The 16641-nt window shown below is 28.6% G+C and overlaps 1 protein-coding gene across 1 annotated transcript in view; it reads right to left on the bottom strand.

The window, feature by feature from the left end:
* Positions 1–5210: 5210 nt before the first annotated feature.
* Positions 5211–16641, bottom strand: part of LOC107450078 (cardioacceleratory peptide receptor-like) — an 88941-nt gene continuing 77510 nt past the window's right edge. Inside the window, exons 7-8 of the mRNA XM_071181697.1 lie at positions 16281–16461; positions 5211–9009 (exon numbers count right to left, since the gene is read on the bottom strand). Of these exons, the coding sequence (XP_071037798.1) occupies positions 8751–9009; positions 16281–16461 (440 nt within the window). The 3' untranslated portion in view covers positions 5211–8750. The remainder of the gene's footprint in view (positions 9010–16280; positions 16462–16641) is intronic.

Raw genomic sequence — 16641 nt, 5'->3', positions numbered from 1 at the left:
GAATTGATACTAGGGGCTTACTTCTGCTTCTACTTTCCTGTTCTTACCCCTGCTTGCTGACATTTACCAATAATTCTCCGGAACATATTTCGCAGCTCCTTTCGATTTCTTTTTCTTGAACCTAATACAGAGTAGTCTAGTATTTCCATTTGTGTAATATGCTCTTATATAGGTCTAAACTGTATGGCATTTAAACAGTACGTATACTTATTTGGTATTTAGTCTTTCAAATATACCTACTGTCAACGCTCGATATAACGATCCCTGTGGTCAAAATGAAAACGGACGTTATAACGTGAAGCCGTGACAGCATAAAATTACTGCAAATATTTTCTTGTATTTCATAAATACTGGGATAATTTTTGCAAAAACATGCAAAATTTTAAATAGAATTATAAAACTGATAAATACGCTGCTCTTGTTATTTCAATTCAGAATAAGTATTATTCAATATGATACCTTGAAGGTTAATTTTTTTTTTCAAGTAACATCGTTAATATTGCACAGAATATTTCGCCAGTCATTTAGTGCTATTTCTAGATTTTGAAGTTTCGCTTCACGTGAGTAATTAGAACACTTTGTTCTGCTACCTTCAGAATTACATTACGATTTTTGCTCATTCAACAAAGTGATTTTCGGGATCTTGAGAATGTTAAATAATTCAGAAGTTAGTGATTTTGATGTTATTCTATCCACTTCTCTTAAAATTCTTAATTTCCACTCTAAGCATTTCGTGTTACACTGGTTAAGAGGAGTCATTTTCGCTAAATAGTGAGATCGCTTCGAGAGATCAGATCAAAACTAAATTCCAAAAGAATGCGTATAATACCGAGTGCTTTAATTCCAAAACAAAAAACCGCTTACCACACTTTACAAAAAAAGTAAATACAGTTTTCAAATAACTAAAATATGCTTGAAGAATATTTTGAATTGTTTGAAAAGAAATTTTGAAAGTTTATGATAATACAGAAAGTTTGGATTTCTTAATGAAGGTGCAATATACACTTCAAATTCTCAATAATGGTAAGTAATTCCCATTTCACAATTCATTTCGAAGATTACTCCCAGGACCTCCTGGATTGAGAATAGGTCGTCCTACCACTCATTGAGAGTTATCAATGTATGCATTTATGCATGTATGTATTTATGTATTAAATGTATGTATGTACCAAATGTATCATATTTATTGAGTGGCAACCTCGAAAGAAATAGTGGTTTAAATAATGTTTTAGGGATTTGTGTTATCGATTGAAACATTGTCAATGGAAAATTGTTAGTTTTAAAAGGGCTAAAAGGTCTAATACCTGTTTTTGGAGTTATTTTCAAGGAATTAAAAAATATTATACTACAAAGCTTCGATCGCTGTTGTGGAAGGAACATTTCAATTCGGGCTTTCTAATGGGCGTTACAAAAACATTGCATCTATGAAACANTTTCGCTTCACGTGAGTAATTAGAACACTTTGTTCTGCTACCTTCAGAATTACATTACGATTTTTGCTCATTCAACAAAGTGATTTTCGGGATCTTGAGAATGTTAAATAATTCAGAAGTTAATGATTTTGATGTTATTCTATCCACTTCTCTTAAAATTCTTAATTTCCAGTCTAAGCATTTCGTGTTACGCTGGTTAAAAGGAGTCATTTTTGCTAAATAGCATACTTCGAGAGAACAGATCAAAACTAAATTCCAAAAGAATGAGTATAATACCGAGTGCTTTAATTCCAAAACAAAAAACCGCTTACCACACTTTACAAAAAAAGTGAATACAGTTTTCAAATAACTAAAATATGCTTGTAGAATATTTTGAATCCTTTGAAAAGAAATTTTGAAAGGTTATGATAATACAGAAAGTTTCGATTTCTGAATGAAGGTGCAATCTATGCACTTCAAAGTCTCAATAATGGTAACTGATCCACAGTACACAATTCATTTGAAGATATATTACACGCAGGACCTCCTGGATAGAGAATAGGCCATTCTGTCACCCCTTCTACTATCATTGAGAGGAGTGTATCATATTTATTGAGTGATAACATCAAAAGAAATAGTGGTTTGAATAACTTTTTTTAAGGAATTTATGTTATCGATTGACACATTGTCAATGGAAAAATGCTAGTTCTAAAAGCACGAAAATGTCTAACGCCTGTTTTTAAAGTTATTTTCAAAGAAATAAAAATTGCACAAAATTTCAGTCGCTATATTGGAATGAACAGTTCGATTAGGGTGTTAAAATAACATTGCGTCTATGGAACAACAAACGGGACTTAATGTAACGGCCGTTATAATGGAAGGATCGCACTAATAGAAAGTCGTACTAAAGAGAATAGACTGTATTTGCAATCGACTTACTATTGACAGTAAGTCGGGATGCAAATTTATTAACAACATTTAAAAATTAAAAAAAATATTTAAACAGACCTTTATTTTACTTTAAAACATTTTTATGGTATTTAATTTGCCATTTTTGACATTCATAACAGCAGCCAAAGTATTTTTTAACTGTCTCTTAAATAGTATACCATAAAAATTAATAAAATTATTTACCTTTGTAATTGTTAGAGAAATGGTATTTCCTTTTTGAAATTCCGTTTAAAATATTCAGAATAAGTCTCAATACATGAAAATGATAAAGAGCCTCAGATATTACCGTGACATTTTTGAACCACGAATCCCGATATAAGCACAGAAGCCACATGCGTTAATGCAACCCGCAAATGTTTATGTACACGGTGCTTTAACTAATCATAAATATTGGAAAACCTTTATTGAAATACTACAAAAAGAAAGATTTTGAACATGAAATAAATATGAATTGGAAGGTTCGGTGCAATATCCTCCAATTGTTAGCGAGACATAAATAAAATAAAAAAAGACAATAAATTCTCTTTTGATATTCATCACACAGAAGAGGGATTATATTCGTGTTTGCTGTCTGCAGTAAGCCTAAACTGATATACTACAAGCAGTCAAAAATGCACAATAGGAAAAAAAATATTTGCACATTAAAAAAAATATGGTCAAAACTACCAGAATAACGTGTTTCTAGCTTTATGGAAAAACAAAAAAGCTTTCTTCTTTTAATTATTACTGCCGTTTAACAGCAGACCCAATTTTGGGTTTACGACTGGTAACGTTCAACTCCGTAGCCTTGTAACTTTGAACCAATCCAGAAGACAAGGAAAGTCCTGGATCAGTACCCCCAGATGTATAATTTGTTATGGGAACATGAAGGATTTCGTGACTCGATAGTTTTAGCATATATCAGTCGCCAGTTACTTCTCGCGGAGTCTTCGGCCGGTGGAGATCGAACACACGGCCTCTTGGACATGGGCCCATTGCCCTACCAACCAGGCTATCCCAGCCCTCACCAAAAATCTTTGAAATTTTTATCAACCAGTTTTATTAAGCAAAATTATGTTTTACTCATTGGAAAAATGGGTAATGTTTTGGGTTTGATGGCGTGCGCACCTTATTTGGATATCATCACACTTTTCAACTATGTTCAAGAGTAATAGTAAACAGTGCGAACAGTGAGTCGTCATTGCATGTGTTGCGATGGCGTCCGCTGCTGTTTAATAATTTTTTTTAAATTCTTTTTATTATTAACTTATAATTACTGTCTTGACGGTGATTTTAATATTTGTAATCGTCAAAAATCAGGCTAACATAAGTAATAATAAAAAAAGCAGCACAACTAGATCAAATTAAAAAAAGCAGACGATAACTTTGAAACTTCTTTAGTTCATTTTTTTTCTGACAAGTTTTTTCTTTTTTTTTCACCAGCTGACATCTTTAATGTATTACATAACAATAATTTAAAGCATTTTTATATTCTTTTCATCATTATCCTACAATCACCGTCTTGACGGTGATTTTAATATAAATATGAATACTGAAGATTGAAAATTTGATGGCTGAGACACCTTTATAGATCTGATGACCAAAACCCGCAAAAAAAAAAAACTTTTTTTAAACCAGAAGGTACAAGAAGCAGGGGTCGTCCACCGACTAGATGGCTGGACGCAGTTGAGAGGGACCTAACGATAATAGGAATAACTAACTGGAAGGTCATGGCACAGAATACATTAAGATGGCAAAAACTTATTGGGACGACCTTGGCTAGTCATTGGCTGTAGGGCCCAAGAAGAAGGCGAGGAAGAAGACTGAAAAGTATTTTAAAACGTCTTGAAACATGTATATAGGTAGGATTTGGAAACCTACCCGATGGCAAGAGGTTAAACATCAATTGAGACAGTTTTTGAAATATTGTGGCGTTTATCGGAGTCAATCCAGAAAGAATAAAAAAACATTTGACCAATGGGTAACCAGTAATCGTAATTTTTTCAACAATTTTTTCTTATTGTTTTTATTTAACTTACGGAAACATTACGGTAATTTAACCCAGCTATTTTTCTCCGTGCACTTACCTTGTTATTGTGCCCCTCAATTTATATTTCTTAATTTCAGATTTACAAATCTAGTTGTTTAACTGGCTATTATGCTATAATATAAAGCAATGAAATATTTTTTTTTTAAATTATATTGTCGTGTTTGTTACAATACTTTAAAAGATTTGTTAAAAAAAATCAAACTTAAAACTGCGTTGTAATATATCGTAAATTTATATTCTGATTAAAATATTCGAACAATAATAAAATAAAAATATTTTAATTCATTATTACTGAAACGATGTTAGCTTAAATAATATAACTGAATATTTTATTAACATTATTTAAAAACTTAAGTTTATTTTAAATTAAAAGAAATCTGATTAAGTGTTTCTCATTCTAATTAAATCTCATATGCAATTTAATAATACATTTCTTTAATTTATTTTACGCAATATCTTACTTAATTAGAATCATATAATTCGTAAGGAAAATATTTAAAAAGTTTTTCTTTAAGAAAATTTCTAATTTTCGTAAAAGTTTATTTAAACTTTTACATGAGCAAGCGCAATGTTTATATTTCCTATATTAGTTTATATATCTTATATTATCATATTATAAACAAATTCATATTGAAGTTTTCCAATGTTCAAACAAGTTTCATTTTTATTTGAAATAAAAGCTCGTAGAATAGCTTTATGAAATAAGCATTAAATTGAGTTAAATAACGTATACACTTTTTTTTCGCGAGGTAATTTTTTTTTCATTTTCATTGCATTTATATTTGATTATATATAATGTGCGTCATAAAATAAACAACTTTTAAGAAAAATTCATATTTATTGAGATATGGTTCAAACTGGACGAGTGACAATGAATAAAGATACAAAAATTTGCATAATATTTACAAGCAGGATAAAGATAATTTTTTTCTCTTCATTAAAACATATGATCCAAAAGAGATACAAAAATAATGTTAATCACATAACAAATAGTTTTTTTTAATAGGAATTGCAAAAAGTATATCCATTTAAAATAAGCTATGCAATAGATTAAAGAAAACTGAATGAGAATTATCAGTTCAGCATGAACGTACAATAACAAATAAAAAATATTAAAAAAAAGTATCAATTTTTCATGCAATGTCGACACATCCGAGCTTTCAAAGAAATTAATACAATCAATCTAGAAAAACGCCCTACATTACTAAATTACTAAACCATGTAGTTAGTTGGAATTAAAAGTTTCACGCTATCAAAAGAATAGAATTGAAAAATCATTGCATCAATTAATTAGTGATAATTAATAATAATTAGATATTTAGTAACGTATTGCATCGTAATGATAACATTCTAAAATTATCTAATTTATGAATGTAAGTTAAATAATTTTAGATGATAAATGACTCATTTGCGCGGCAAGCATTTAGTTAATTTTCATATTTCGAAATAAACAAACTGATTTCACACACAATCCAAAATTGTATGAAGATCGCATGAAGTCTTTTAATGGTAAGCGAGTTTTTCAAATAACGAGCTTAAATCAATAAAGTGATAAGCCACATTTTGACCAATGAAAGCATTCTAACATCAAACTGTGTCTTATTATTGTTTCTAGATAAGTTCTTAACAATTTTTCTTCGACTCTCCTAGATGGAAGCACAATGCCTGAAAAGATCTCATTGTAAACATGGACATCATGTTTACAGAAAAGTCATGTCTTTTATCAAAAAAGTTCGCTTGAACAAATATGAAAATGTGGCTTATTAAATTGCACGCCAACCCTTCAAGAATTTAATCATTGTAAGCGCTTCAAATAAACGCCATTTTTATTCACAAAGAAGTGTCTTATTCATCTATTAGTACCATAACTCCAAATCCATTACCAAGCAGTTTATTCGGAGACAATATATTTTTGTTTCTTTCTAAACTTGAGTTTTCACCTGCACTAATTAATTTGTATGCATTAAAAGAGACCTTTGAAGCACATAAATGTTTACTTAAAACGTTAAATAATTTGGGTGTAATATATTTTACATAGTGTTTAACATTATTATGTATATTTATTTGTCAGCATATTTGCAACGTTCTTTTAAATATGCTTCAAATTTTAGTTACATTACTAGATAATTCTCATCCATTCTTTGTGATGCAAACGATATTATCTGTTATCAACAAGGAGAAACAAAATTTGCTAAAAAATCTAGAAATACTAGTTATTTCAAGATGCAAGAATTGTTTTGTTTCACAATTAAATTAAATTATTTGGTCTCGTGAACCATATGAAATATGCTTTAATTTAAATACGTATAGTACATATTAATCTAATGATAAAAGATAATCGATATTTATAAAGTTTTTTAAGGGACATATAAATACTTCAGTTGATGAAAAATAAACACAATATAAGCAAAAACTTAAAAAAGCAATAATGTTACGTGTTAACAAATATAGTTAATAGCAATACGTCTTAATAGCAAATAGAAAATACATATTACATAGAGTTGATAAATAATATATATGGAATAACAAGTATTGAAACATTTACAATTGACATAGATTACACATATTACATACATACAATGAAATGGCTATCTATCTCAAACCACAATAAGTTTACTTAAATAAAAAAGCAAAGAATAACAACATATATTTTTCAAATAAACATTACCCTGTTTGTATTTAATTTTTCTTGAAGGAAAAATTGTATTTAAGGTGAATTTAATTTTTAAAGAAACATTTAATGATCTGTTGAAGAAGCACAAAACTAAAAAATATATCTTTTAAATTTAGCTTAAATTGTTATGTTACTGTTGTACATGCTTTATGTTTTCATTACAATATAACAATTTATATTTTAAAAGCCAATGATTAAGATTTAAAAACTGATCTAGATTTTGTATAGAATTTTTTAAGAGAAGTTATTATTAATTATTAATCATTGTAAATATTTTGTATTTTTTATTTTTAAAAGCGGCTCAAACAAATTTACCTATTGCTTTTAATTGATTGAAATCTAATCATATTCAGCTTATCCAAAACTACGTTAAGAAAAAAACGATTCAGGGTTTTTGCCATGGGCGTCCTAGGATTTTAATTTTTGAAGAGAATGGAAGCATAATGCTTAGTCACAATAATTCTCTATTTGTTACACATAAGAAAAATGCTTTACATCTATTGAAAAACTACGAAAAGGTTACTGGATATTGAGAAAGATTGAAGATTGAAATCTTGAGGACTTTTAGAGATTTCTAATTATTGAGGGGGACATATACCCACCAACGACGCCCATGGTTCTTGCAAATATCAATAATAAAACAGTCACTATAATAATAAATTATTTTTTAGTAGAATAAAACATTTTTAAATTTTACAATATCTTGGGGATGTGACAACTAACTGGAACATACGATTGTATACAATTAACAGTTAGCACCTACTGATATGTTCAAAAACAGTAAAACAAAATCTAATTGTGCTTAAGAATGTCAAATTATAACTCATTTCTTCCTTACAAAGTTAATTCTTACTTAGTGTGATTACTCTATTTAAGTTTTAAATTTATCTTGAAAATTTTCAACCAATTAATTTTTTCTTACAATTACAGCTCTTAATTAGAATAATTGAAGATTATTTCTCAATTGAACTGACAAATATGGCACAAGAAGCATTCGTATTGTACAAGTACATATTTACGCTCTGAGAAAAAAGTATGGACACAATTATCAGAATATGGTCAAATTTTGCAAGTTCTTAGCTCCATGGGAATGTGAAAAAGCTCAGTAATTTTTACCGAACTGTGTTACTAATGATTTTGGTGTAATTGACAATAAAATATTGTTTTGTTATAAGGGAAAAAATTTAATAAGTTTTGTAATATTTTCATAATTTTATCAATATATCTTAGACCATGACATGAAAACAATTTATTTGGTTAAGTTTACTTTTCAGTTTTGTATTTTTAACTAAAAGTGTGTAATAAGAACTGCAATTTTGAAATCCAGAATTTCCGGTAAAACGCTTCCATATGAACGGAATTATAACCAAAAAGAATGGTTTAAAGACGATAAATAAATAATAAAGCCATGGATAAATGGGTTTCGAACTTATTAACCAGAATTACGGTTTTCTTTAACATAAATTTCACTTCCATACAGAATGATAATTTTCGAAGAATTTTTTTTCTGCCTGGTTGTTATTTTCTTTTATTATTTCAGGCTGACAACGATTAAAAAAATTATTAAATAAACTGTTTGGAAAATGTAAAATTGTTGTTTTGTTCCCGTCTTTGAATAAAATTATGAAAATTTATAACAAATAAATGCCATGCCAGAAGTTGAAATATTCCAAAAACGGCAGATTTACAGTTTTGAGTTTTTGGTAGTGTAACTTTCTGGGACATCATCAAACATGACTGCCCTCCGATGTTCTTCAGAGTTAGCCGATGATTGTTTGAAAAAGGGTTGTCTTATATTGGTCATTGGGTGGAAAGTGGAATTTCTGTGATGAGTCGTTAAAGTCTCGGACAGGGTATATTCTGTTGTTCTAGAATGTCCACCACTCTTGAAGGAAGGGAAACAGATGCACAACTTTTCGGCGAGCCAGTTACAGATAGGCAGCCTTCTGGGAAGAAAGATCAAAACATATGTCATCAAAGCAATCACCAGGTAACTCGAGAGAATGAACTCGATTTAAGGGATCATTCTATAATAAAACATTTTGTTAATTCCTTTGCGATATAAATTTAAACGCTATGTCTTTAACAAGTTAGAGACTTAACAAACATTTATGAAATTTCCATTGAACGAAACGATTACGTACAGGTCTACACTGTTAGAAATTTCTCAAAAAATACGGTTAAATAGCAATTAATTTAATTGTTATTTTATCATATTCAAGCCAAAACAGTCAAATAATCATAAAAAAGTGATATTCAAACTGTTTACTCTGAGAAAAATCGCTTATTGACTGTTTGCACCTAAAACGATTAAACAACCAGATTTTTATCCGCGTCAACTAGGCCTACCTTATAAAACCACTTAATTCCTTGCAGCTGTGTACATGCTATAGCAGGAAGGGCTTATTTAGCTGTCTGTCTCATGTCCGGCTGAACTAGAGATCGAATCCCTGGATTACCATAACAATGTCTTTTAAATTCCTTCAACACACAAATAGTTTCCTGTGTCCTGCATTCTACATGTGGCAACCCCTGACTTTCGAAATATGAAACTCTCATTCACATGTAGATGGCAGTACCACTGACCTGATTAACACAAAATTCTGGTATTTCTAATTTCTAATGATAGATGACGCTACTAGATAAACTAATTCTATGGTTTATTTGACAAAACACATCTCAACCATAGCCTAAACACAATGCCCTGTATCTAATTAAAAACCAAACATAACCTAACTCCAATGCTCAGTTATTTTTCCTTTTTACGGTGTAGAAACAATGATTATTGTAAACGGTTGCAAAACCGTATAATTCGTACTCACAAATTTTTAACCATACAGTTTCACAGCTTTAAAGGTAAAAAAAAGCTTTTCAACAGTAATCTGTTTGGTCATTGGACTGACAGACTGCGGTCGGTTATTTTACCGTGATTGTGTAATGAAAATTTTTATAGTGCAAGAATGCTGAAGTTTACGTCCTGAGTCTTTATAATGAGATGATTGCACAAAAAAATTTTGGAATTTAAACTCTCTTACAATTGTAAAGCTATTTGCATACTATTGCTAAAAACAATGTGCAGTAGTAGAGTTGTTTTAAATTCAGAATCAAGCTTAAATATATTTAAAAAATCTAAATCTAATCGAAACTTAATGGTGACCATTTGGTTTTTCATAGTGTTTTTCATAAAATTCTTAATATATAATTCTTTATTTTGATTTTATTATTGATTATGAATTGAAAAACTACCTTAGAGCAAGAAAAATTGGGGGTAAAACAAAATGAGATTTGACCGAAAAACAATATTCATGCAAAGCAAGGCTGACAGAAAATAACACAGAATTTCACTTAATCTAAGGAAATACTATTAAACAACTTAAAAGTGGGTTTACAATTTAAACTATAGCTCTATGATTCTTTCGATATGTTTCGATATTCATAAATTGCTGTAAAACAGACTTTACGAAAGATCAAGATAATGGACCAAGGATTTATTTCTTTTACGTATTTTAACACAATCCTAGTTCCAATCTTTTGTGCCTTACAAACACAAATAAGCCGATCAAAGTTTAAATTGATTGCAAAAGGAAAAGAAATGAAGTTATTAAGTTTTGTGGAAAGTTAAAAACTCATAACAAATGCAAACTAAAATAAAATCAACATCCTCTAGCTACTATAAAGATACTTTTCTTTATATTGTCATAACTCTATAGTAAATAGTAAAACTGAGACTCTAGCAGCTTTGAAAAACCACCAAGAAGTAAGGAATATTACCATAAATTTTATTATGCAGATTTTTTATGAAACAATCAATTTTAGCCTTTTTTTCTGGCCTGTTCTTAAGGAAGTTATGAAGAAAGGAAATTTTAAATTTTGGAATACCTAGCGATATTTCACAAAATCAGACACGTTTTGAATTTGCTAGTGATTTAGTATAAAGTGCTTATAATGTCATTCACAAGTTCAACTGAGCTTATCAAACTTTTAGTCAAAATATTTAAAATAAACAGTTCTTAATATACAAAGGCATGATGTGAAGAACGAATCAGAAGAACATCAGAAAATTAGAGGATCAGAAATTTTAAATAGCAAGGAACAGCACTTTTTTAATACCAATCCATGATCCCCAACTTGTAAAAAACAAATATAGTACTAGAAATATTATTCACCTCACTAATACATTGCATATTATTTAAAAAAAAAGGCATGTTATTCAAAGGAATCATAGCTAGGTATCATAAAATTAAAAAATTAAACAATCACAGCAATAATTCAAATTCAACTTTCGTCTCTTTTTTTTCTTTGAGAAAATTCCCACGAATATATTCATTAGTTACTTAGAAGATTTGTGCCAAATACTGATTGTTATAAATTGATAGCTGCTAAAAATATTAGTACTACCTTCACTAAAAATATTAAAAGTATGAAACTAAGGACATTATTTAAAGAATAATATATTATCCTTAAAAATTTTATAAACTAAAAATCAAATGTTATAAACTAACTCAAATAAATCTGCTTTGTCATTTTCATTTTTAAACTATTCGTCTAATCTTCATAACTATTAATTTAAACTTAGGTGATTTTTAAAATTGTAAATCTGATAAACTTTTGAAGTTGTTATTATATAATATTACACAATACGGCATTCATTTTAATACACATTTTTATCCACTTTAAAGGTAAGTAGAAAGTCTTCTAAATCATGATCATTTAAATTAAAAATTCTTTTGTTTGATTATTGTAACACTAAAGTTCAATCCATAAGAATTTTCTTGCAACATTATTTGCAAAGATTCAAAAGAGATATTTAGATGTTTAACAGAAAAATTTTATTTCTGATTATCTCCATACTTCTTCTGACAATTAAAAAGATTTCTTTTAGCCTGTTATATATTTTTTCCTGGTGCTCTAAATACAAACAAAAAAATTTTTTGGTATTTTTTTTATCTATAAAAAGAAATCTATTAGTTACTGTAAAAGATCTGTTAGATTATGGGAATTATATTTGTACTAAAATATAAATTCCAAAAACAGTAGTTTGAAAAATAAACTTTTTTATTCCCATTCAAAATATAGTCAATAATTGATTTTGTAAATTTAAGAAAACTTAATGATGAATAACTGTTCTTCGTAGATCTAAATAACTGCAAATAAGTGCAAATGTGAGAAAACAATTGTTTGTAAGTGAGCCGTGTTTGAAAGATTACCTTTAACGTAAAAAAAAACATCTGTTTTTCATGCTGACCTTTGATATGAATAATTACTAAATAATGAAAAGAGTATAAAAAATCTGCTTATTAGAAATTCTACATCAAAGGGTAAAAAGATAGCTATTCGAAATTAATGAATTTCGAACCTTTCATTTTCCTTTCTCGTTTATTTATATATATATTTTTTTAATTCAGCTAACTGTTTTTTTTTTCTAATTTAATTTTTTTAAATTGAAATAAAAACTTAAAATGCTTAAAAAAATTAACAGAACACAATTAAATAAGATTAAATTTGTTATTTTTTGTTTGCAATTTTAACTCGTCTTCTTTATTTTACATTTTTTTTTCCTTGTTTCGCAATTTTTTGAGATTAGGATTAAAAATGAAAAACTGTTTCTTAAAATTAGAAAGTATATTAAAAAATAATTTTCTAAACTGTTGTCATTTAGAAACAAAATAATTCTTTCATTATGCTAGATTTAATTAATTAAAAGAACTTAAAGAAAAATTTATTTATTCAAACATCAACAATTTATTTATATCTTGTTAAAATTCAGCCAAGCTTGATTAGGAAAATTATTTTCAAAACTTCCATTTTAATAATTCCTAAAAAAAAGTCGAGGTAATGGTAAACCTTTATAAAAGCTGCAATTTTTTGTTAAAACTTTAATTTAAAAAAAACTTCTCCCGAAAGATTGTGCATTACTGTGATATAATTTTTTTTTCCATAAAATTATTTTTTACACAACATATTGCATTTTCATACACAAAATCAAGATTCTTTTGCTCACAAATTATTGATTTCTAAGTTATTAAAGCAGAGCGAACTGTTTTTGAAGTGTTTAATATGATAAGTAACTAATAAAACTAAGATATCAGGAAAGGAAGTATAAAAAGCAACTGAAGATGAAAAAATCTCCCCTTTTAAATGTGGGCTACCATCTTAAATTTTTAAGTAGTCACCAAACTTTAAAAAAAACTATAAAAAAAATTCAATTCTTTTAAATACTTTTGAATAGAACAAGAAATTATGAAACTTGATTATTTTGAAATCTAAGAGCATTTGGGCTTCATATCTTGACCATTAAAATGACTTTCATGACTAAAGACTAATTATTATTTTCACTGATTAACTAAACTAAACTATCTAACTAAAAACCAATCAAGCTCATGTAACAAGTTCATCTAATAAGAAGTCGAAATATTGTTGTGTTTAATTCGGAAACCAAACTTAATAATAATCAAATAAATTATAATAACTTATAAATATTTTTGCATGTAGAGATAGGTTTATCCTTTTACCCATATGGGTACCAGTGTCCGTTTTATAGATTTTTCCTAATGCTCTAAACACAAGTAAAAATATATTTCGGTATTTTTTTTTTCTTAAAAAACAGACTAATGTTTTCTTAAAAAATTTCTCAGATTATTGGAATTCTATTTGTAGTAATGTATATAGTAAAAAAAAAGTTATCTAATTTTTTTTTCATTCATATTCAAAAATGAATTAAAAATTGTAAAAAGAAATTTCAGTGATGAATAACTGTTTTTTTAGATCTAAAAAACTGCAAATAAGTTCTAATTTGTAAAATTATTGTTTGGAAGTGAGCCGTGTTTGGAAGATTTTACTTTTAACCCAAAAAAGGACACCCGTGTTTCATATCGTATTTCATATCCATAAATTATTAAAAAACTAAATATAATATATTTAATCCTAAATTAGTGCAAAATGATTTTTAAAAAAAAGTATGAGAAATATGCTCAAAGAAAATTCTGCGTCAAAGATATAAAAACTTGATTTTTCGACCTCAACTCTAACAAAATGGCTTAATCCATTAAAGTACTATTAGCTGCATTTATGACTAGAACTTGCAACAAACCTAATATAACACAAGGCCCATTAAATATTAATTTAACAAAATGTTGCACTTAATGCATTTGCACACACCAGTCACCAAAAAGTAGGATAATTTTAAAAAAAAGACCTTATTTTAAGTGATTCAAAGGCTTTTTTACATGCTAAGAGAGATTTAAAAACTTTATTTATTTCGGCTTCTAAAAACATTTTGTGATTTGCACTTTTATCTTTAAGAAGATTTTCCTACATAAGACACGTCTTTAATTGCAATGATTATCTTGCAACTTTTTTATTGCTTTCGCTGAGATTAATGTAGTTAAAACTCGAAATAAATCTAATATAAATCAAGCCCACGTAACAATTCAATAAAAGTTAGTCGAATTATTGCGTCTTATCCATTTGTACCTATCGTCTTTTTAAAATGACGGCTTTTTTTTCCTAAATGAAGTAGAAATTATAGCGCAATTGTTTCATTATTAACACTTATTTCGTGGCAACACGATGGTTTTATCTACAAAAAAAATTTATCGCATAAATTTTTGTGTTTTAGTCTAAAGTCAAAGTGTAGTGCTTTTTCAAAGCTAAAGTGATAGCTTACAGAATTATCCACTTAGTATAAACAAATATGTATCCCCACTTTTTACATATCGGTGTTGTTTTACATAAAGACCACGTTTTACGGCCCAGCTTTCATGGTTTGAAATGCTCTTCTCTGGCAAATTTATGTAAATCATATCATTAATATCGCGCTAACGCTCGCAAATGTTTCGTAACGTTCACGAATGAAAATGTTTGTAAATGCTTGCAATGATATCTTTTTAAATAGAATGGTGAATGAAAATTGAATATAGAAGAGCTTATAGAAATATAATGATAAAACAAAGTATTTTCCAAAGTTAGCAAATTGACACCAAACTGCTTCTTTGTGATGTTTCCAGAGAAATAATAAACTACTGATAGTGATCAATACACGGGAAAATATTTTCTCTTATGTAAAAAACTTTCAATTTTTCACAGAAAACATTCCTCTGATAATTTGCAAGAGTTCCCTATCATCTTAATGTTAGAGCTCTTCATGTCTGGAAAAGCTCTGAAATAAAGCAGTTAAAAAATTTATTTTCTGAGAGTTAAAAAAAGTGCAGTTAAGACTATTGAAGGTGTTTTCTACTTAGACATAGTTTTACCAGTTTTATACCAATAGTTCCCTTTTGTATATTTATTTTATACAAAGCGTTGAACAGCCGACCTAATTCTGAGTTTACTACCATCAGACATTTATTCCATCAATCCTTCATTTCCATAGTCTTGTAACCATTTCCACAGCCAAGGGGATCCTCAACCATGATACATCAACCACTTAGAATATTTTACCTCAGTATTGTGGTTACTATGATCCGGGAGCAGAATTCGTATCAACCAACAACAACTAAGATTCGAACCTGGGTCACCTTATTGGAAGACGAACGTTTTATCTCCTGGATCACCACAACTCTTGTATTTTTGTTAATAGTAAAATCCCCTTACCATCAATTAATACCTTGCGTTCTCTGATAAATTCAATTTAAACTATTTTAATTGACACTCGGTAACTGAATAATATTGGTTGAGTTTAGATCTGAGTATTTTCAGAAACTTTAACTGTCGTGTATTTTAGGATATTAATTTCAGCTTTAAAAAAGCTATAAATAACTTTTAAACCTATGAAACATTTCTGTAATTTTACGAAGTCTCCGATACACTCTACCAATCCATCAGTCCTTAGGTCCTTCTCTTTTGGTCTCGCGTTGACCAAGGTTGGTCTGATCAGTTTGAGATCTGACAGCTGTCTGACCTCTTTGACTGATAAATGGTTAGCTGACTGGTAATAACCCAGCTGCTTAGTAGCGATTCCTTCATGCAGAGCAGATTCATGATGATAGATATATACCTCCAAAATTGCATAGCATTGTTTTTAATAATGGTATGAAAATATTATGAACAATGCTTTTAAAATTTCCAAACAATGTCTTAAAAAAATATATTAGATTCTGGAAAAAAACTGGAATGTTCACAAGTAAACGATACGGACCAAGTGTACTACCCCTGGTTTGAAATTTAAAAATAATATCGTATATGAATGAAATTGTTGATAGTTATCGATACTTGCCTGAAATTTCTGCAGATATGGGTGGAAAAAAGACAGTAGATCATCGGATTGGCTGCACTGTTTAAAGGGGCCAAGCTCTGTATGAATGTGGATACAGCTATTGATGTCTGACTATCGGAAATCTGCCCATAGACTTGAAGGAGATCATACACAAAGTATGGACTCCAACATAAAATAAACACTAAAAATAAAACAGTTGAAATGAAACTTTAAGCTCATATATTGGAAACTTACTAATTCAAATGTTATCTGTATAGTTCATTAATTCTTATAAAATATAAAATTTACAAGAGATACCGATTGTGAATAAAATAGGTAAAATAGGTATGTAAGACAATTTTACACAGATTACTTTATATAT

This window comes from Parasteatoda tepidariorum, chromosome 1, assembly GCF_043381705.1.
Source record: "Parasteatoda tepidariorum isolate YZ-2023 chromosome 1, CAS_Ptep_4.0, whole genome shotgun sequence".
Taxonomy (NCBI): Eukaryota; Metazoa; Arthropoda; class Arachnida; order Araneae; family Theridiidae; genus Parasteatoda; species Parasteatoda tepidariorum.
Note: the sequence above shows the minus strand (reverse complement) of the source record. Positions and strands in the feature narration are given on the sequence as shown.